At 63.6% G+C, this 21,353-nt stretch overlaps 1 protein-coding gene across 1 annotated transcript in view; it reads right to left on the bottom strand.

The window, feature by feature from the left end:
* COL18A1 (collagen type XVIII alpha 1 chain) overlaps nucleotides 1–20,571 on the bottom strand; it is a 49,575-nt gene extending 29,004 nt beyond the window's left edge. Inside the window, 6 exon segments of the mRNA XM_045540839.1 lie at nucleotides 273–399; nucleotides 1,182–1,241; nucleotides 3,230–3,316; nucleotides 7,874–8,418; nucleotides 19,213–19,351; nucleotides 19,353–20,571. Coding sequence (XP_045396795.1) covers nucleotides 273–399; nucleotides 1,182–1,241; nucleotides 3,230–3,316; nucleotides 7,874–8,418; nucleotides 19,213–19,351; nucleotides 19,353–20,564 — 2,170 coding nt within the window. The 5' untranslated portion in view covers nucleotides 20,565–20,571.
* Nucleotides 20,572–21,353: the final 782 nt, after the last annotated feature.

The raw sequence follows: 21,353 nt of genomic DNA, 5'->3' as shown, positions 1-21,353 counted from the left end.
ACACACATCACATACTGCACACATACCATATGCACACACCACACAAACACCACTTTCATACATAAACAAATACATCACACACACAACAAACATCATACACTTCCACACGCACACCACATACCTCATGTTACACACGCATGATACACCACACATGCACACAACACACATACCACACACACACCCCACACATCACACACACGTACCACATACCACACACACACACACACACACACACACACACACACACACACACACACACACAAGAGGTTTACCTCCTAATGAAGCTGCTGTGGTGTCTTCAATTTCATCCGTTCTGGAACCTTCCATGCTGCCGCCTCCAGCCAAGGGCGGGGAAGTGACTGGGGGAGGCGGGGGGAGGCCGGGTTTTGGGGCCGCGCCCTGGCGAGAGGAGAGAGGGAACCACCGTCACCCAGTGAATGCAGGTGTCCTGTGGAGGCACACGCTGCTCACCTACCAGGCTGTGCTTTACTTGGTTTATAAATAAAATATTTACAGATTTTAAGGAAGACGAGAGAAACTGTCATTTAAATGGGAAGAAGTTCCAGGGCTCCTCCGAGAGACCCGTGGGGTGGCGGCTGCAGCCCCCGCCCGGCCTGAGGGCCCAGCACGTCCTGGCTCCCGGGCTCGGGGCTGCGTCTGCCCAGGGCAGCTCCGTCCTCAGGGACGAGGCCCCCCGCGAAGATAGGACCCCCTCCCGCCCCCCGCCACACGCAGGCCCACGCGTTTCGTCCGGTCTGAGAAGCGCCGCGTCCCTCCCGCTGGCCGGGACTCCCCTCCCTCGGCCCCTCCTGTGCTTCTCGGGGCCGGAGCCAGAGAAAAGCCACCAATGTGGCCTCCCAGCCCCGATCGCACGGTGCTCCCGGCACAGCCTCCCGTGTCAGGTTTGCAAACCGCTCGTCCCCTACATGCTGGGGGCCGAGCAGGTGGGTGCCAAGGTCACATCAGAGAACATCCTCTGGCCAGAGAGCTGCAGGGACGCGGCCAGCTCTCAGGCACGCAGCCACCTTCCCCTGCCAGCGTCCCCGTTTCCTGCGGGGAACACGCCTTCAGGACACAGTGGGAGCCCTTGGAAGCCACACACGCATGTGCACGTGTGCACACCCCCATGCGGGCCCTGTCCGGGACCCAGCGGGGTGGGCTTGGCCCCTGTAGCTACTCACTGTGTCCTCCCCGAGCGGCTCCCGGTTCTCCGCGAGCCCACTGCCGAAGTCCCCGGACGCCTGCGGGCAAAGGGAGCGAGGAGGAGGAGGATGGTGAGCAAAGCCCGGGAGAGGAGGCGACTCTCACCTCGCCCCCACTGGCACTGCCCTTCCTGTGTTCTGGAGGAAGAAGTTGGGGGGCACCGAGGGGCCACGGGGAGGGCACGTCAGCCTCCCTGCCGGCCACCAGCCTGGCCACCAACACGCCATGTCCACCAGATCAATTAGAACTACCCTTCAGAGACCCACAGGGTGGTCACGGAACCGTGGAGACCACGCTCCTTCCTTCTGACGTGGCGCCCACCCTGGGACACGCTCACTGCTGCCTGTCCCCGTGCAGACCCTGCCTGGCTGGGCTGCAGTTGTGGAGGTGCCCGCAGAGCCGATGGCCTCAGTGGCAGCATGCGGCCGCGGGAAGCCAGCTGTCCTGGCCGCCCCGCCCTGGCCACTGCGCCTGGATGGACGTCCCTACTGTCCTCACGCTGCGAGTCCGACCAGCCCCGGGGTGGCCCTTCCCTCTGACTCGGCGTTTTCAGCTTAAAAAACCCTGGAGGAAAAGCATCATCTGGCTTTTCCACTAATGACCTCAGGGTTCAGGCAGGCAGGGTGTATATGTGTGTGTGTGCACATGTGTGTGTGCTGCACACGCCCCTGACCCCGCGTCCGGGCAGCCCTCGGCCCGTGCTCCCTGGAGCAGAGGGGGAAGCAGGTGCTGTCGCAGCCACAGGTGAAAACTCAGCCCCTCCTAGATCTCTCAGGTGAAAGTAAGACGTTCATCGGGCAAAATGTGGAAAAACCAGGCAAATGTGAACCGGATCTGCACGGACGGCCCACAGCCCACCACGGGGAGTCCCTGGCTGAGGCTGCAGTGACAGCTGCGGTGTGGAAAGTGACTGGGGGTCACCCCTGCAGTGGGGTTTCTGCTCACATCCCTCAGGCCTTCTGCGAGCTGGTGGATTTTCCCCCTTAGGGACCACGTGATTGTGGACACCACACGCACACACACTCACACAGACACACACCACACGCACACACACTCACAGACACACACCACACACGCACACGCACACACACACAGACACACACCACACACCACACACGCACACTCACACACAGACACACACCACACGCACACACTCACAGACACACACCACACACGCACACGCACACACACACAGACACACACCACACACCACACACGCACACACACTCACACAGACACACACCACACACGCACACACACATGCACACACACTCACACAGACACACACCACACGCACACACACTCACAGACACACACCACACACGCACACGCACACACACAGACACACACCACACACGCACACACACTCACACACACACCACACATGCACACACACTCACAGACACACACCACACATGCACACGCACACACACAGACACCACACACGCACATACACATGCACATGCACACACTCACACTCACACACCACACATGCACACGCACTCACACTCAGACACACGCACACACCATGCACACATCGTGTATACCAGACACACAGAGACATGCACCACACACATACACAACATGCACACACATACATAGTCACAGACATGCCACACACACGCACACACATACCACATGGACACACACCACACACACATGCACATATACTGTAAACACATCATACCTACCACACAGAGAGACACACACCACACACATGTACATCACACAGAGATGCATACATCCCACACATACATGTCACAGAGGCACACACCACAGACACAGCACACAGAGACACAGATGCACACACATATGTTGCTGTCGTGATCCCGCCGAGCACCCAGTGGGCTACTGCAGGCTGGTTTCTCACCTGTGTTTTATATTCCGCATTTGTGTCTAAATGGAAAGTTCTGCTGTTACAAACGTACGTGGAGATGCCACGCCAGGCTCCCGGGGCCCACGGGGCACACTTAGGGCTTTCCCGTCATATCCTGTGCAGAGACCCTGCCGAGCCAGCGTCACTCACCCCGTCCGAGTCATCGTCTTCCTCGTCCAGGCAGTGCCGGGTGCTCACCTGGGGGTCCCCGCGCACCCTCAGCTCCGCGATCCTCCCCTGAAGGCAGAGGGACAGAGCGGTCACCTACGGTCCCAAGGCCGGCGCTGGGCACAGGGAGAGCTGGTTGGGGGCCCCAGCGCGGAGCAGCCTGAGCTCCAGAGTTCCGCGGGCACCGAGGTCGAGGGCGTCTGGGAACGTGAAGGTTCCCTGCTCGCTTCTCTCTGGGGCAAAGCCCGTCCCGTGCTGGGAAGAGCCGTGGGCGAAGCCCAGAGGGGCATCCCGGGCGCGGTCAGTGCGGAGGCCTGGCCGGCGTGAGGTGGGCTCCCCTGAGGCTGTCCAGGCACGCGCCAGCGCCGCAGGTCGGCTAGCTAAGGTCCCGGGAGAGAGGCTGGACCCCGGCATGGTGACAGCTGCATGGGCGCCAGGCTGTCCTCTGCCTCCAACCAGCCAAGGCAGAGCCCGGGTTCTATTTCGTTTGCAAATTCACCTTCTGAGAGTGAACAAAGCCAGAAGCCCAGGGAGAAGGACAAGCCGCCAGGACACCTGGAGAAAGGTCCTGTCCTCTGGCACAGAGATCTCCGCCCGCCCAGCATCACCTCACTCGCTCGCTCCGTCCCGGCCCTGCCCTCCGGCACCTGGCGTGGCCGAGGTGTGGGACGCCTCGCAGACCCCGGAGACCCTGGCACAGCCACCGCGCAGGGAGGACGGGAGGGCAGCCGGGTGCTGAGCCCCGAGTGCAGAGGCCCCGGGGAGAGGGCGGGGGTGGGCGCCTGGCAGGGCCTCGCGGGCGGAGGGGGCCGCACCGCGGCTCCCCAGGCTCTGGATCCCGGCGACCTTGGAGCCCAGTGGCGGGAGTCCGGCTGGATCCCGGCCCAGCGGCAGCTGGGGCTCCCTGAGCAGGCGCTGCCCCCTGGATGCCCCGCCTCCGCTGGTGCCTCCTGGTTTCTGCCTCTGATGAGGCTTTGTGAAAGGCTTTCCCCACCGGGAAACGGCAGGAGTGTTCACACGGTTCTAGCATTTTCTCTGTTTTTCTCTGAGCATGTCAGTCCACCGGGATTTAAGTTAGTGTATTTTTCCCGGATGCACACGTATCTCAGCAGTTCCAAGATGCATGTTTTAACTGCTCTCACGGCAGAGGCCCTGGGTCACGGCCGGCAAACTTTCCCGTTAAGGGCCAGGTGGGAGCCGTCTCTGGCTTTCAGGGCTCGCGGCATCTGTTGAAACCGCCGTGCCGTCATCCGGGGCAATCGGCATGGACGGTGAGTGGGTGGGCGGCTGTGGTTGTTCCAACAGAAGTTTATCTTTGGGCCGTGAAATCTGAATTAATGTCATTTTCATGTGTCACAAAAATATTCTTCTTCTGATGTTTTTCTAACCATTTAAAATGTCAGGCCACTCTAGCGTGGCTGGGCGTGTCTAGAGGGCAGGGCTGTGCTGTCCAGTCTGGGCTGTTCTGCTTGTCCTGTGAGACCTTCCAACGCCTTGACCAGCAGGACCAGGGGTCCACGGAGTGCAGGGAAGGTAACACCCCGGGCCCCCACTGGGCCCTCGCCTGAGGACTTCACTCATCTCTCCAGGCTCAGCCCAGGCCACCTCCTCCAAGAAGCCCTCCCTGATGGTATCCCAGGAGGGTCAGAGCCTCCCGGGACCAGCTCTGCCCAACTCCATGTTCTAGCTCTAAACCCTGCCCCCCAACACCAGTGGTGAGGCCTGTGTGCATGTGTGTACATGCATGTGTGCCTGTGTGCATGTGTGTAGTCATGTGCATGGATGTTTGTGCATGCGTGTGCACTCATACACCTATGAATGCTCCCAGCAGGCGCGTGAGGAAGCAGGGACTGCTGGCACAGGCGGGGAGAGGGAGGCAGGGCCTCGCGGACCCTGCAGTCCCACAGACACTGTGACTGTCACCTCCCCGGCAGTTTCCGGCCAGCCCCACGCCGCAGCCTGCAGGCGAGTCCTCCCTTTGTGATGCGCGTGGGGGCTGATTTCACGGCAGCAGGGCCAGCGTGCGCTCGGCGCTATCAAAGCTGCTGCCCCTCACAGGCCGGCGCCGAGGGAGGCTGGACGCGCTTCCCCGCCACTGGGGTGGTCGTGGACGGTGGGAGAAACCGAGGGCAAGGATGGTGCCAAGGCCTCGGCCCCGCGGGCTGAGCACCGAGGGGGTGTCCTCTCTCCACGGCTCTGCCCACCCCTGGGTCCCCTCCATACCACGCAGTTCCCAGTCTGCCCTGCTTCCCAATCTGCTGCAGGATGGCCAGAAGTTCCAGAAGCTTCTGAGGTGCAGACAGGCAGGACCCCCTGGCCTGGTGATGCCCCAGGGGGAGCTTTCAGATGTGGCCTGGCCCTGGGGAGCATGGGTGGCCCCCAGCTGGCCGGCTGCACTGCAGGGATGGGGTGGTGATGGTGGAGGACGGAGGGAGTGACCAGGCGCGGTGACTGCTGCCCCGAGACGGGCCGGGAGCCCACCGAGGCCGGCACCAGCCCCCGTCTCAGCCAAACCAGGGCAGAGACCACATCCTGGGCGCAGCCCCAGCCGCCCCCAGGGTGGGGTTCCACAGCCACGTGCGCTGTGGCCGCCGTCTTGCCCCTCAAAGCCAAGGGCACGGCAAGGCCCGGCCTGTCCTCGCGGCCCCTGCCTCCGATGCACTGTGGCCACCGGGGGCCCAGACGGAGAGCGGGTCTGATCCAAAACCCACGGAGAAAACCCCCGCGGTCACGGAACACGGCACCCGCTCCCATCTCTCTAACTGGCAAGACGTCGCCGGGATGTTAAACGTCACGGGTGTCTCCTTTGGGCCAGATTTAACCACACAAACCTGTTAAACGTCCCAGTGGTTTTTCTTTTTCTTTTTTTTTTTGAGACAGAGTCTCGCTTTGTTGCCCAGGCTAGAGTGAGTGCCGTGGCGTCAGCCTAGCTCACAGCAACCTCAGACTCCTGGGCTTAAGCGATCCTCCTGCCTCAGCCTCCCGAGTAGCTGGGGCTACAGGCATGCACCACCATGCCAGGCTAATTTTTTCTATATATATTTTTAGTTGGCCGGATCATTTCTTTCTATTTTTAGTAGAGACGGGGTCTCGCTCTTGCCGAGGCTGGTCTCAAACTCCTGACCTCGAGCGATCCACCCGCCTCGGCCTCCCAGAGGGCTAGGATTACAGGTGTGAGCCACCGCGCCCAGCCTAAGTGGTTTTTCTTAAACGACAAGCGACAAAGGCGAATAACGACTGGGAAGTGAAATCCACAACCCATGAAACCAGGGCTCCACCTCCCTCCCGCACGGAGTTTGCACAAACCGGTGAGAAACCCGTGAACCCGTCAGAAACAGCCCAAGCACAGATGGGTCGGCCAGGACAGGAACACACACAGGAACAGGTGACAAAATAAGTTTGTCCTCGCAGACAAAACCCCAGGCTCCGCCCACACATCCCTCGGGCGATGGCAGCTCGCACAGACGTTCACACGACCGGGACCGCCTGGCTCAGGGCCGCGACCTTGTCCTCCACTCGCCGTCGGGTGCAGCCGACACGCCCCACACCGCGGCCCGTGCGCACATGGGCGACTTTTCTGCCAAAGCGAGTCGCACACGCTTACAGGCTACTCTGTCCCAGCACGAGCGTCACAGTCACCCCTCAAACGGGACCCCCAGCTAGGGCGACTCCCTCTGACCCCTTCCCCGTTAACCTTTTAACCACAAGGAAAGCACAAAGCGGCCCAGTTTGGTACCAAAGTCCTGGTGGCTCTTGAGCCCTGAGGGTTAAAAGTTCCTGCCAAAGGTGAAAGGTCAGCTTTCAGAACCCTGAGACAACTTCAAACAAGCGGCCGTTGTCTGGGGAATAATTAACTCTCTGTCCCTGTGGCCACCACCCGTTGGCACACACAGGCTGCTGTCTGGCCGGGGGCAGGGGCGTCCCAGCTGCAGAGCGGCTTGAAGGTCAGAGTTCGGGCTCGTGAGTCAGCGCCAACCGCAGGCACCCAGGCGGGCGGCACCAGGGCTGGGACTCCAGCTCAAGGTTCCGGGAAGCGCGGGGGGCTCCGGGCCCTGGACACAGACCCCAGCTGGGCTCAGAGCCGGCCCTCCCGCCCCACACCCTGTGGAGGGAGGGATCCCCCGCGTGCACGCAGGCCTTGGGCCGCCGTCCCGTCTGCTAAGCATGATGACCAGCCCGGCACAATGGCCTGGGCCCCGGTGAACCCCGGCCCCCCGCAGGGCCCCGCTTGACCCGCGCCCTGCCGCTGGCTTCCAATGTTACTGATTTGCTTCTGCAGGTGGCTGGGCCTGGACTCGCCCCACTCCCCCGAAGGGCCAGCCAGAGGCCGGACCCCCAGCTCACCGTGGGGCAGAGCACGCACACCTGGATTATGGGGGGCCCCCAGGGGGCCCTCCTGGTGGGCCCTGGTGCCTCAGAGAAACCACCTGAAGCCCAGGGTGACCCTCCCAGGGGGCCGGGGACAGAGAGCTGGGACTGGGTGCACCCCAGCCAGGCAGACCAGGGACCTGGAGGCCGGGGCTGGCCACAGCAGGGCGCTGGGCAGGACCTGGAGGGACGCGCTTGCTGCCCCTTGTCGCGGGGGCCGCCCCGCCCCTCCCTGGGCTGGTCTAGCACGGGGGTTACCTGGAACTTGTCGGGGTCCGCCCCTCCGGCCTGGGCCACAAAGAGGCCGGCGCCGGGCTCCAGCTCCAGGCCCCGCGAGGATCGTGTGAGCAGCGTCCTCTGGAACTCCTCGCAGTCCACGTAGAGCGCCACGGAGCCGCCGTCCACGCTGAGCGCAAAGCGGGTCCACCGGCCGACCAGGGCGGGCAGGCGGAAGCTGGCAGCCGTGCGGGTCTGGCCCGCGCCCGGCTCCGTGTACAGTAGCATGATGTGCTGGCGGCCCTCCCGCACCTCGGAGAGCTTCACGCCCAGCAAGACCACGGCCTGTGCCGCGTCCGTGATGGCGAACAGCACCCCCGCGCCCTGCGTGGCCGGCCGGACGTGGAACAGCAGCGAGAAGTCTCGGAAGAAGGGGCTGGGGACGTGGTAGCGGGCCACCTGGCCGCTGTTGGCACCTGGCCCGAATGCGTAGGCCGGCCCGACCTCGGGGTCGTCGATCTGGGTGACCTGCGGGGGCAGCGGCTCCCCGAGGAGCTGCAGCAGCCCCAACTCCTCGCCAGCGCTCTCTGCGAACGGGAGAGGGACACTGGTGAGGCAGCAGGACAGGCAGGGCACAAAGGGGAAACCGAGTCAGAAGGGCTCGTCACGCGCAGGGCGACCCGCCAGCCCCCTCTGGGCACCCCCCACGGCCACCCCACGGCCGCCTGGCTCTCAGCCCCCACGACAGACGCCGTGTGCAGAGATCCGTCCGCACGGTCACGGCGCCCACAGGCCACTCTCCGCCCCTCCGTGAGCTCACGCGCCAAAGCGGGGACCCCAGAGACGGGCACAGCCGTGTAGGGGACGAGGAGCCAGGGCCCAGCCGGTGTCCCCGTCACAGCAAGGAGCCCGCCGCGAGGCCTGGGGCCGGCACCACCCCCGCCCTGACCGCGCAGCAGCACACGCCACGCCTGTGCCCCGGACGTCACCGCACCCCCAGGAAGGCAGGCGGAGGTGGCTGCCGTGGCTCCCAGGTTAACACCTCAGGACTCTCACCCAAGGTCCCCGAGAGGTGGCCTGGGGCGAGGACATGGCCCGTGTCTCCGGTGTGGAGACGCAGGGACCGGCCGCTGCCGCCGCCCCTCACCCCACTGGAGGGGCCGCCGGCTCCTCTGTTCCCCTTAACACCCGTCAGAGCCGTGGGCCACCCGCCACCCGCCTCACCTTATGCATTCCACCCACGCTGAGCCCACCCTGCCCCCAAGGGTCCTGGGGTCGCAGGCCATGCGCTCTCAGGTGACATCACACGACTGGGACTCCCTCTGCCGCATGAGCAAGGCTGGGGACACGCGGAGTTCCCACCCCTCATCCTGCCTTCCCAGGAGGCTGGTGGCCGCCGTAGGAGGACGTGGGCCTGCCGTCCGTGGCACCTCCGGGGGCCCTGAGCCGACTCCCCAAGGCCGAGGTGCGGGGGCAGGGTCCACCTGTGTCCAGGGACCTCGTTCACTGGTGACGTCCCCACAGCCATTGTGTGGGCAGAGCCCAGACGTGGGGCCACGGTCTGGGCCAGGGACCCGCCCCAAGGCCGTTCTCCCGAGACCCCTGCAGTCGGGACGGGGTCTGCTTCCAACAGGAACCGCGATGGCCGCGTGGGGACCCCTGTGCACAGGGCGGGCTCGGCGGGTGGGCTCCTGCCGAGAGCTCTTCTGGGAAGGGGCTGCTGCCGTGTGCATGTCCCCGAGGAAGCGGGGACAGAGGCCGGGGCGAGTGTGTGCCGGCCTGGGGCTCCCCGGCAGAGAAGGGAAGAACCGCTGTGCCCCGACTTCACGAGGCAAGTTGTGTCTCTCAGAGTTCGCTGAGAACGAAAAGTGGAAACAGAGGCGAGACCAGAGCCGCCCACACCCGTGAGCTGGGGCGTCGCTGCTCTGCGCCCCGACTCTGGCCCCGTGGGCAGCCACCGGCACAGAGCAGACAACGTTCCCCGTGGGACAACGGGGCCTGGCTCAGCGCCTGTCCCCAAGGGCCAAGGGCGCAGGGGGCCTGGCAGGCCGACCCTGGGCTCTTAGAGGTCAGTGGCCATGTCCCCTCCGACAGAGGCCCCGTCCACACGACAGAGGCTGCCAAGACAACGCCCCCTTTGTGCCAGAGCTGCCCACGCGGGGGTGTTCTGAGAGGTAGGACACTCACCCACCCTGGGGGCCGACCCAGCTGTCCCCAGAGCCACCCGCGAGAAACCTCCCCGCCCCCCTTCCTCCTGGCAGCTAGAATGTTCCCAAGTTAATTAAGATGCAAGATGCGGCAGCTGCGGCCTTCCTGGGCTGGAAGGCACCCACCGGCGTGCTGCGGGGGGCTCCAGGGACCCCACAGATGTGCAAGCGTCTCCCCGACATCCCCCACGCCCCCTGTGAAGTTCCCACGGTGCCCGTCAGCGAAGCTCCGAAGGCCCCGAGGTCACCGGCTCTTTTCTCCAGGTACGGGCATCACGGGGGGAGGATGTCCCGGCCCCCCACAGCCCTGGGGCGCTGGCCCCGCCGTCCCGCGTGGGGGCTGATCTCCCTCCGGGAAGCAAAGGCCCACATGTGCTCCAGCAGCCAGAGAACAGCCTTCCCGGGACCAGCGGCCCCCCGGCAAGCTGGGGCTCCCGTCGGCCCACCTCCCCCCGACCAAGGAGCCAGGACCTGCCGAGTTAAACCGGTTCCCCTTCAGGAGACATGCCGGCCATGGATGGTTCTGGAACGGAAGGTCCCTCTTCTCATCCACTCGGGACAAACTGCACCTGCAGCGTCACCCGACAGGGGCGAGGCCCTGGCCGCTGGCCGGGGAGACTCCCAGGCGTTCTCTCACCGCTGCGGACACAGCTTCCCACCGCGGGGAGTCCTCCCCTGCCCCCTCGGGCCCGTCACTCCTACAGAGCCGTGAAGTCCCTTCCGCGGCCACCCACCTCCCGGGCGGAGCACAGCCCGCGCACACCTTCTCTCCCAACCGCGCCCCACGGCCTGCGTGGATGGTGCCGCCCTGTGGGCCCCACCCGGCAAGGGCAGGACGCAGCTGGGAAACACCACGTCACGGCCGCTGCCACCTGTGTGACTCAGACAAGACGGCAGCCGCTACGCCGGCCGAGGTGCCTGGTCTCCCACCAGCAGGGGCTGGAGTCCCCGCCACCCAGGGCCGGCGGCTTCGCTCGAGCACCCGGGGATGAGTCTCCTCCCTCCCTCACCAGGCTCCGACCCAGGACAGCCCCTCCACGGGGGAGAGGGTCCCCGCTGGGCACAGCCTCTGCTGCACCACACCAAGTACCCCGCACCGAGTACCCTGCACCAAGTACCCCGCACCGAGTACCCTGCACTGAGCACCCTGCACCGAGTACCCTGTGCTGAGCACCCCGCACCGAGTACCCTGCGCTGAGCACCCTGCACCAAGTACCCTGCACAGAGCACCCGCACCGAGTACCCCGCACTGAGTAGCCCCAGCAGAGGAGGTGGCAGGTGATTGCTCAGAGACCAGAAGAAAGGACCTAGAGAGAAATCAGCTGGCAGGGTGGACAGAGCCGCGAAGCCGAGCAGTGACGGTGGGAAGGAAATGACGTGACACAAGATCCTATCTAGGAACTGCTGGCACACGAAACTCCGTGAGGGTGGAAGGCTTAGCTTCTGCTCCCCCAGGTGTGTGGGCCTCTCCTTGCATGTTCCAAGACAGAAACAACTGCATATTACACGTAGCAATCTCAGCCTCACACAATAAGCCCTGATCCAACAGATGGATGGATGGGTAGGTGGATGGATGATAAATGGGTAGGTGGGTAAGTAGATGGATGGGTGGATGAACAGGTGGGTGGGCAACTGGATCATAGATGGAAGGTTGGATGGGTGGGTGCCTAGATAGTTGGATGGTGGATGAACAGGTGGGTGGGTGACTGGATCACGGATGGAAGGTTGGATGGGTGGATGGATAGTTGGATGGTGGATGAACAGGTGGGTGGGCGACTGGATCATGGACGGAAGGGTGGATGGGCGGGTGGGTGGATGAACAGGTGGGTGGGTGGATCGGTGGGTGGACACAGAGGCAGATGGAGATAGAGATATACACATGACTATTAACATCCAGGCCACCTGGCTAACCACAAAGGGCACAGAAAGATACCTGGTGTGTGAAGTTGGGAAGCTTGAGAAGCTGGTGACAAACTTTTGGGGTGACACACATGCCGGGAGAAGGTGGCAGGTCCCCTGTTTGCCACGGGCCTCCTTATGCAAGGGGTTCTTGTAGTACCAGGGTGAGCTGCTGGCTGCCGTCCAGGACAGACTGGAGCCCGTCCGGCAGGTCTGTTCCCCAGTTGCGTCCCGAGGAGAGGAAAATGGGAGGCTTTGGGGCTTCCACTGAGGGACGGTGTGATCCCTCTCTGCCCTAACGCCAGGGCATTCCTCTCCTCTCAAGCACAACATCACACCTGCGGGCCGAACACCGGGAAATGTGGTCCAGCCCCACAAGACATGTGCGTCTTCACCCCAGAATTAGAGGTTTCCATCGGGGTTGAGGGAAATGCTAAGAGCTCTGAGCTCTGGACCCAAGGAAGGTGCCCACAGGGAGCTTCTCCCCCGACTCGGTTTAGCAGAAGTGGCAGCCAGGCTAGACCCGTGCACGTGATATGATAATGGTTCTTATTCACTGGGGCCAGCCTCATCCTGACAGCGAAGCCAGACAAAGACATTACCTTAAAAAGATAAAAACAAAACTATAGATCAGTATCTTCTATGAACACCGATACAGAAATTCTCAACGAAACACCAGCCAATCGAATTCAGCAGCATACTAAAAAGATCGCATGCACCATGACCAAGTGAGATTTATTTCTAGGACACAAAAACAGTTTAACATAAAAAAATCAATCAGTGCAACATACCAACCACATCAAGCGAATGAACAAACCACACAATCATCTCAACTGATGCAGAAAAGGCATCTGACGAAGTTCAACAACACCCTTTCAGGACAAAAACACTCCACCAGTGAAGAACGGAAGAAAACTGCTTTGATACAATAAAGCTACATATGAAAAACCCACGGCAACATTGTACTCAATGGTGAAAGCTTTTCCTCGGACGTCGGGGACGGAGCCAAGATGCCCACTTTTGCCAGTTCTCCTCAGTACTGAAGTCCTGGCCAGAGAAAGTCGGCAAGAAAAAGAAATAAAAGGCATATGAATTGGAAACGAAGAAAGTAAAATAATCTCTCTTTGCAGAGGATTTGATCTTCTATGTAGAAAACCCTAAAGATTCTACAAAAAGAAAAAAAAAAACCCTGTTAGAACTAATAAGAGAGGTCAGCAAAGTAACAGAATATAAAGTCAATACTCAGAAATCATTGCATTTCCATAAACAATAAATAATCTGAAAGGAAAATTACAGAAACAATTCCACTTATAATAGCATCAAGAAGAATAAAATGTTTAGGAATTAACTTTGAAAACCATAAGACATCACTGAAAAAATTAAAGAAGATACAAATAAATTGAAGTTCACCTCATATTCCTGTATTAGAAGACTTATTAAGACGTCACTATTACTCAAAGCAGTCTGCAGATTCCAGGTTATCCCTATCAAAATCCCAATGATGTTTTTTGCAGAAATACAAAAACTCCAGAAAAATTCTATAAAATTCATATGGAATCTCAAGGGACCCCAAATAGCCAAAACAATCTTGAAGGAAAAGAACAAAGCTGGAAGACTCACACATCTTGATTTTAAAACTCACTGCAAAGCCACAGGAATCAAAACAGTGTGGCACTGGCATAAAGACAGACATAAGATCAACGGAAGGGAACAGAGAGCTCAGACATGAGCCCCACAGATACGGCCAAGTGACGTCCAACACGGCGCCAAGGCCACTCAGTGGGGCAAGGACAGTCTTGTCAACAAATGGCCAGAGTATGAAGTCGGACCTCACCTCACGCCGTACACAGCACTTAACTCACAACGGATCAAAGGCCTAACTGTAAAAGCCAAACCTATAAAACTGCCAGAAGAAAACAAAGCGCAAAGCTTCGTGACATGTAATTTGGCAGTGACTTCCTGGCTACGACACCAAGGCACAGGAAATAGAAAGAACAGGTAAACCGATTTCATAAAAATTTCAAAACCATTGACATCAAAAGGTAAGATCCACAGAGCAGCCCACAGATGAGAGAGAGTATTTGCGACTCACATATCTGGTCAGGGGTCACCGTCCAGAATACAAGGAGAACTCCTAAAATTCAACAGCAGCAACAAAAAAAAACCCCTCGATTCAAAATTTGCAAAGGATTTGAACAGACGTTTTCCCCAAAGAACTTGTAGGAACCGCCGAGGAGCACGAGAAGCCACTCAATCTCGAGGGGCACGCAGACCGAAACTGCGGTGGGCACCACCTCGCACCCGCCGGGCGCTGCCACCACGGCCCTCTGTCGGTGGGGAGCAAAGTGGCGTGACTGCTGCGGGAAGCAGCGTGGCGGCTCCTCAAAACTCACAACAGAATCAGCAAGTGACGCGGCGATTCCAGCTCCGGGCGTGTGCCGGAAAGAACGGAAAACAGCCTCAAAGAGGCATTTGTGCCCCCACGTCCGTGACGGCACTGTCCACAGTAGCTGACACGTGGAAGCAGCCACCTGTCTGTTGGTGCATGAATGTGGCCTGTCGTACCATAAAATACTATTCAGCCAAAAAGGAGTGAGAGTATGACACACGCTACAGCATGGACCGAACTTGAGGACATCACGCAAGTGGAATGAGACAGCCACAGAGGAACCAATCCCATCTGGTCCCGCTAGCACCAGGTGCCTGGAGTGGTCAGGACGGGGACAGGAGAGCGGCAGCTGCCAGGCCTGGGGAGGGGCAGGGTGCCGGTGGTGAGCGGGGACAGAGCTGCAGTGTGGGGAGACGGGAATGTTCCGGAGACGGATGGTGGTGATGGCTGCCCAGCAACGTGAATGGACGTACTGACCGTGAACCGCACACTTAAAAATGGTCACAACGGTAAATCCTACGGTATGTGTATTTGGGAATTTTACCACTATTAAAAAACAAAAACAAAAAGACGACTTCCCCGTGGCAGGATGGACACTGGCCCACCGAGGCAAGGGTGCCATCCAGGGACAGGGGCTGCGGGAGCCACACGGCGAGTCCGGCGCCACTGAGGCCACCACGTCCTTCCTCCTCAGTGGGACTGGGGTGGGCGCGCTCCTTCCCACGCCCAGTGAGGGCCGCGTCCTGCCACCAGCCTCCCTCGGCGTGGGGCAAACGGGCCCGTGGACGCCGGTGGCCCGGTGCTGTGGGACGGCGCAGGGAGCCGACACAGCGCGGCGGAGCAGGCGGTGGGCGGGGGGTCCGGGAGGCACGTCCACAAACCACACATCCGATCGGGGCCAATATCCAACATACACAAGGAACTCACACACTTCAATAGCAAAAAGCCCAAAAACTCCTAAAATTCAGCAACAACCGGATTCACAAATGGGCCAAGGACCTGGACAGACATTTCTCCAGAGACGACACGGCACGGCCACGGTACCTGAGTGCGTGTCCAGCGTCACTCGCCGCCAGGGAGATGCTGAGCAAAACCACGCCTGTCAGTGCAGCCGTCGCCAGAAAGACATGACCACGGCGTTGGCGAGGGCGGGGGCAGGGCCTGCACTCTGGGCCGGGAGTGTGAGTGGCACAGCCCGCAGGGACACCGCGGGGCTCCTCAGACAACTAGGGAAAGAGCTGCCGTGGGACCCGCAGCCCCACGTCTGGGTTTGGCCACGGGACCGCAGTCAGGGCATGAAAGGGATATCTGCACGGCCACGCTCCCCGCGGCAACGTCCGAGGTGGCCAGGACACACCGTGGACCTACGTGTCCAGTGACGGTGAGCAGATACAGCAAGTGTGGCGTGTGCACACACAGAATACCATCCAGCCTTAAAACCAGGGAATCCTGCCGTGTGAAACACCACGCGTGCACGGGGACGGCTGCGCCAAAGGAGAGAGCCAGGCGTGGAGAGTCGGCAGGGCCGGGGCCGGGGCCGGGGGAGGAAGGAGTCTCAGTCACGCTGGGCGGGCGAGTCCCGGAGCACCGGGCACGGCGCTGGCTCTGCCACGACACCTGGTGCTGCACCCAGGGAGAGCCGCGGCCTGACCACGGCAAAACGGGTGACCAGGCAAGTGACAGCTGTCACCTGGCCTTGTGGTGGTGGCCACTTTGCAATGTGTATACGCACACGAAATCATCCTGCTGTGTGCTTTAAACTTACACAAAAACTAAAACACACAAAAGGCAGTGCCGGGAGCCGCGGGAGCTTGTCCTGTCTGTGTCTGGGTCCTGTGGAGTCGCAGGCCCCGCACCTGCCCACACCCGCACGCGGCCTGCGCTCGGTGCCCGGCCCAGGCACACGCCGTCACTCCCGCGCACCGGGAGACGCCGGCTGTGGGAAGCTCAGCCGGCGTCATCCGGAAAATATTTGTAGATCGCCAAGAGGTGAGAGGGAGGCGTGAGTACTCCCCACGCAGGTGGTCGTGTCCCTTAAATCAAGGTTAAACAGAAACCTCAAGGTAACCGAAGCGTTTAAAGAAGAGGAACGTTTTCTAAAGTCCTACGTCGACTGAGGGAGCAGGATGCCAGGCCCCAGCGAGGACACGAGGCAGGCGGCCCCGGGCCCCAGCGAGAGGTCCTGCGGCTGCCCTGGCCCCACCGAACTCCAGTGCCTGGTGGGGCGCCACGTGCAGCCCACCTCCCAGCACACAGGGTCGCGGCGGGCCCCGAAACCAGGCGTGAGGAACTGCCCCCCCAGCACCCGCTGTCCATGGGACACCCGGCCCCCGGCGTGGCATCTGCAGCCACCTGGACCCAGGTGGCCGGGCCCCTCCCGCTCCCTTCCCGCCGGCCAGGCCTGCGGCATCCTCACTGACCAGGCCAGGCACACCCCCGTAGACCCTGGGGAAACACCACCCAGCAGGAAGGGTTGGGAAGGACACCTCTCGGGGTCCTGTGGTGATGCCCCCACAGCCCCTCTGACCTGAGCCCCACAGGGACAGCCTGGGGGGCTTCCTGGAGGCAGTGGTAGGCCCCAGAGAAGCTTGAGCCCACTCCCCGGCTCTTGGCAGCTGCAGGAGGGACAGCGCCCCCGCTGGCCCACCCGGGGGACACTGGGCAGGCAGAGTAACCCGAGGGTACCCCCCACCCCTCTTGGGGGACTCGATCCCTTTCCATGGGGTCCCCGGCTGCCCACCGGCTCCAGTGCAGCGGGGGCTCCGCAGGGACCCTCTCCCTCCCAACACTTCCCCTCACCCGCCCGAGCTGCACGTGCCACCACGCCCAGGCCAGCCCCTCCTCTCACCCCCTGGGGGGCAGAGGAAGCAGATGGGGACCAGGGCTGCAGGTCTGTGGGGGGCAGCTCAGAGGGCCTGAGACGGTACCCAGGACCCCGGACAGGCCTGCCACAGGGGCGCAGCCTCCCTGACCCCACGGCCTCTTGACGGGCCCAAGGACAGCCCCGGGCCAGCAGCGGCTGGGGTCCTGGTGCTAGGAGCAAATCCCATGTCCCCACCCCGCCCAGGGCCCTCAGCCACCCTGGGGGCTCGGCTCCTGGGTGGGGGAGGGGCTGGACCCCCAAACCCTTAATGCCCCTCCAGGGCCTTCCTCCCTCCTGCCCCTGCAGGGGGTGTCCAGCCCAGCACAGGGCCCAGCAGGAGTGCGGAGGAGCTGGGGGTGGGGGAGGCCAAAGGGGGCGCAAAGAGGGGCGGCTCCTCTGCAGCCAGGCCAGGCCTGACGCCCCCTGACCCCCCGAGGGGGTGTGGCCCTCACTGGAGTCCCCCAGGACCCTGCCGGGACTCTGCCAACACGCCCAGATGTTCCGTGAAAAGTTCGCTCAGGCCATGAGGCCGACCGGGGCAGCTGCAGTCAGAGAAATTCCCCGCCCCACGCAGCCCTGCCTGGGCCTGGGCCTCGGTGGGGTGGGACCTGCCGCCCCCGCGCCTGTGCTTGCTGGAGCCGAGGGGGGCAGGCAGGGTCGATGGGGCGCCCGGCCCTACCCCTCTCGCCGGCAGCAGTGTTCCCTGTCCGCCAGGGCCGGTCTCGGGGCTCCCGGGCTCCTGGCAGAGGAGGAGCGGGTGGGCTGTGCTCCAGCTGCCGGGGCCTCCCGGGGCTGCCCTGCCCCACCAGCCTGGCGGGCCCGGGCTGCTCACCGCGGCTCCAGCCGCCCTGGGGATGGGGTCTGAGCCCCCCAGGCTGACAGCCCTGGGCGTGGCCCCCACCTCTGCAGACACCAGCCCCTCCCAGGGCTGCTCCGATGCCCAGACGCCCCACTGTCCCGCAGGCCTCAGCCATGGCACCGCCTCCAAGCAGCCCTCCCCGCCCACCCCGCTCCGCTCCAGCCCCTCGGGCGCGGCCTTCTTGGGGTTGGGGACAGCCTGTCCCTCGCACTTGTCGCTGCCCTGCCCTCGGCCCCTCCTGCACCCAGGCCCGGCACAGGTCTGCGGAGGCTCAGGGCCTGTGTGGAGTGAACCGGCAACCGGCCCTGCAACCCTCTGGGGATGGCCAGGCACCCTCAGGGACTCCAGCTCTCACCACGGACACGTGCAGCCGCCCCCACCGGCCCAGCTCCAAGCCCGGTGACCGAGGGTCAAGGCCGCCTCCCGCAGAAGCAGGGGGAGGGCAGCGGGGAGGACGACACCCCCACCCAGCCTGGGGCTGCAGAGGTGCGGGGAGCGGCCCAGGGTGCGGAGGAGCAGGCGCAGCTCAGGGCCCAGGGCCTCCGGGGCATCCAGGACCTTCCTCAGCTGCCCGTCCCTGGCGAGGTCAGAAACGGAGGCCCCCCTTCTCCCTCGTCCCTCCCCCACCCGGACGGCCCATGTGAGTGGGTGCAGGAGGCCCTGGGCACCCTGAGACCTCACGGGCCCTGCCCTGAGGCCTCTCGACCTCTCGACCTCCAGTGGAGCGAGCGCCTTCCCCACCCCATGCACCCCTGCAGCCCCCCCCGCCCCGCAAGCCTGGGCTCCCCGGGAAGGATGTCAGGCAGCGCAGCTTAGTGACCGGAGCAGGGTCGGGGCAGCCAGAGCACGGTGGGAATCCCGGCTCCTCTGGCAGTTGAGGCACCACCCCATGCCTCGGTTTCCCCTCCATGGTGAGGACTAAACGCACTAAGATGCTCAGAGAGCGCCTGGCCTGGGTGACAAAGTCCGCAGTGCGTCCTGCCCTCTCCCCTGTGGAGGTGGCCTCGCGTCCCAGCCTCTGCCTCCTGAGGCGCCTGGGCCCTGAACCCAGAGGCTGCTGCTGCCGGGCTCCAGGCGGGACGGGCCCCCCGGGCACACAGCCCCGCCGAGCTTACCTGGCGAGGCAGGAAGGGATGGGTGGGGGGGCGGCGGCCGGCCCGTTACCTGCAGCCGGGCCAATGAACACGCAGTACCCGTGCTCCTGGGCCGGGAGGGCGGCACAGGCCACGGGCAGCCGGCCCCTGGGCAGGTGGCGCCAGCACGCGTCCTCCAGGGCCTCGCAGAACTGGCGGCAGGGCGGGGGGGGCGGGCGGCGGGGCCGGGCCGCACGGGGGGGCCAGCAGCAGGCAGAAGAACCAGGCCAGGAAGGGGTGGCAGCGCGTCCGCAGGAGGCCCCCCCATGCCTGCGCGGCGGCCTGCACCTCCTCGCCGCGCTGGTGCTGCAGGTGGTTGGGCAGCCAGGAGCGCCTGATGCCCAGGCGGCCGCAGGCGGGCAGCGAGGGGGGCAGCGGCAGGCAGCGGCCGGCACCCAGAGCAGCGGAGTGATTGGCAAGACCAGGCCCCACAGAGTCGGCCATGTGGGAAACCCAAGCCCCGGCGTCCCCAATTAGAGCCGTGACTGCTGTTCTAGACCGTGCGCCCGGAGAGTCAGAGTCAGAGGAGAGAGCAGCGTGTGCGCCCAGGGAGCCCGTCACCGGGGGGTGCAGAAGCGCCGTGTGCCTGCGGACGTCAGGGTGCCACTGGCCGGGACCGGCCGCCACGGGTGCGCGTCCTTCGCCGTCCAGATCTGGGGGCCGCCCGGGGGACAGCCAACTTCCCCAGGGAGGAGCCCCGCCCAGCACGGAGGAGAGAGACGCTCTACCTGGGGACCGCGGTGGCACCGAGGGCTCCCTGAGTGGTGCCTGGGGGCTGCCCCGGGAGGGGGCGGCCAGGGTGAGTGCGGGCGGCATGTCCGCCCCGGCTGTGTTGGCGCCCGGAGCCCACGGAGCACCACTGCTCGGCCAGAGCGCCGGCCCGTCCTCCCTGGGGGCGCTGGAGGGCCCAGGCCGGGTGGGGGGGCCCGGGGGGGCCTCGGGGGCCAGTGTCTGCACCCCGGCTGTGCTCTCGGTGGGGGTGGCATCATCCCACAGCTGGACGAAGCTCCGGATGCCCTGGGCCACGTTCAGGATCTCGGCTCCGACCCCGGCGATGTTCTCCTCCCTCGCGCTGGGGCTCAGGGCAGCCGTGGCGGTGGGGGTGGGGGGGGCGTTAGGGCCCCCAGTCCGGCCACCCTCCAGCAGCTCCGGGGGTGGCTCAGGGCTGGCGGGGGCCGCCCCTCGCTCCGTGGAGCCATCCCCGGTGGCCGCGTGCGTGGTGGGCTGCACAGGAAGGTGGCCCTTGGGCTCGGAGGCCTGGAGCGCAGGGCTGGCGACCTTGCTGGGCCACAGCCAGTCCAGGCTCAGCAGCTGGGCCCGGGCGGCCGCAAGGCAGCAGGTGAGCAGCAGCAGGCCCAGGCGGCCGCTGAGGTCCGGGGCCATCGGGCTGTGTGCGGAGGGGCAGCGGTAGCGGCGTCTGCTCCAGAGGTGGGGCCGCCCGGCTCCGCCCTCCCGCCCACCAGGGCTCCGGCCCCCTGGGTGGCTCCTCCCTCCGCTCACCCTGCTCTGCTGCAGAGAAGGGCACCCGCCACGGGTGCAGGTGACCAGCTCCTGGGACCTTTAACCTTTTCCTCCCCACACCCAGGACAGCTCAGAGAGGACGGGGACTTTGTCAAGATGCCCAGAGGAACCCCCACTCGCTCCACTCGGCAGCTGGAGGAGGCCGGGCGGCTGAGTTTTTGCAAGGGGGTCTCCAGCCAGGACCCCCAGCCCCCAGGGGCACCGAGGCAGCAGCCCCACCCCTGCTGTCCCGCCAGCCGAGAACACCCAAAGAGCCTGGCCTCGCGCCACAGCTCTGTGGTAAAACTGGAGCTTAGAAAATGCTCCCGGCTGCAGCTGCAATTCCTCTGTTGCAGCTGCGCAAGACGCACGAGGGGCGGTCCCCTCCTGTCCCCACCCCACCCACGTCCACCCTCCCGGCCGGCCCTGGGGGACCTGCTGCTCACACGACAGCCTTTCCCCTCCTCGGGCTCCCCGCTCTGCGTCAGCTTCCGCCAGTGCGTCCTGGTCCCCATGGGAGCCCGTGTAAGCCTGTGGTGTGTGAGCCCGTGTGAGCCTGTGGTGTGTGAGCCCCTGGGAGCCCGTGCGAGCCCGTGGTGTGTGAGCCCGTGTGAGCCATGTAAGCCTGTGGTGTGTGAGCTTGTGTGAGCCCGTGTGAGCCCATGTAAGCCT

Source organism: Lemur catta, chromosome 1, assembly GCF_020740605.2.
Source record: "Lemur catta isolate mLemCat1 chromosome 1, mLemCat1.pri, whole genome shotgun sequence".
In the NCBI taxonomy this organism is placed as follows: Eukaryota; Metazoa; Chordata; class Mammalia; order Primates; family Lemuridae; genus Lemur; species Lemur catta.
Note: the sequence above shows the minus strand (reverse complement) of the source record. Positions and strands in the feature narration are given on the sequence as shown.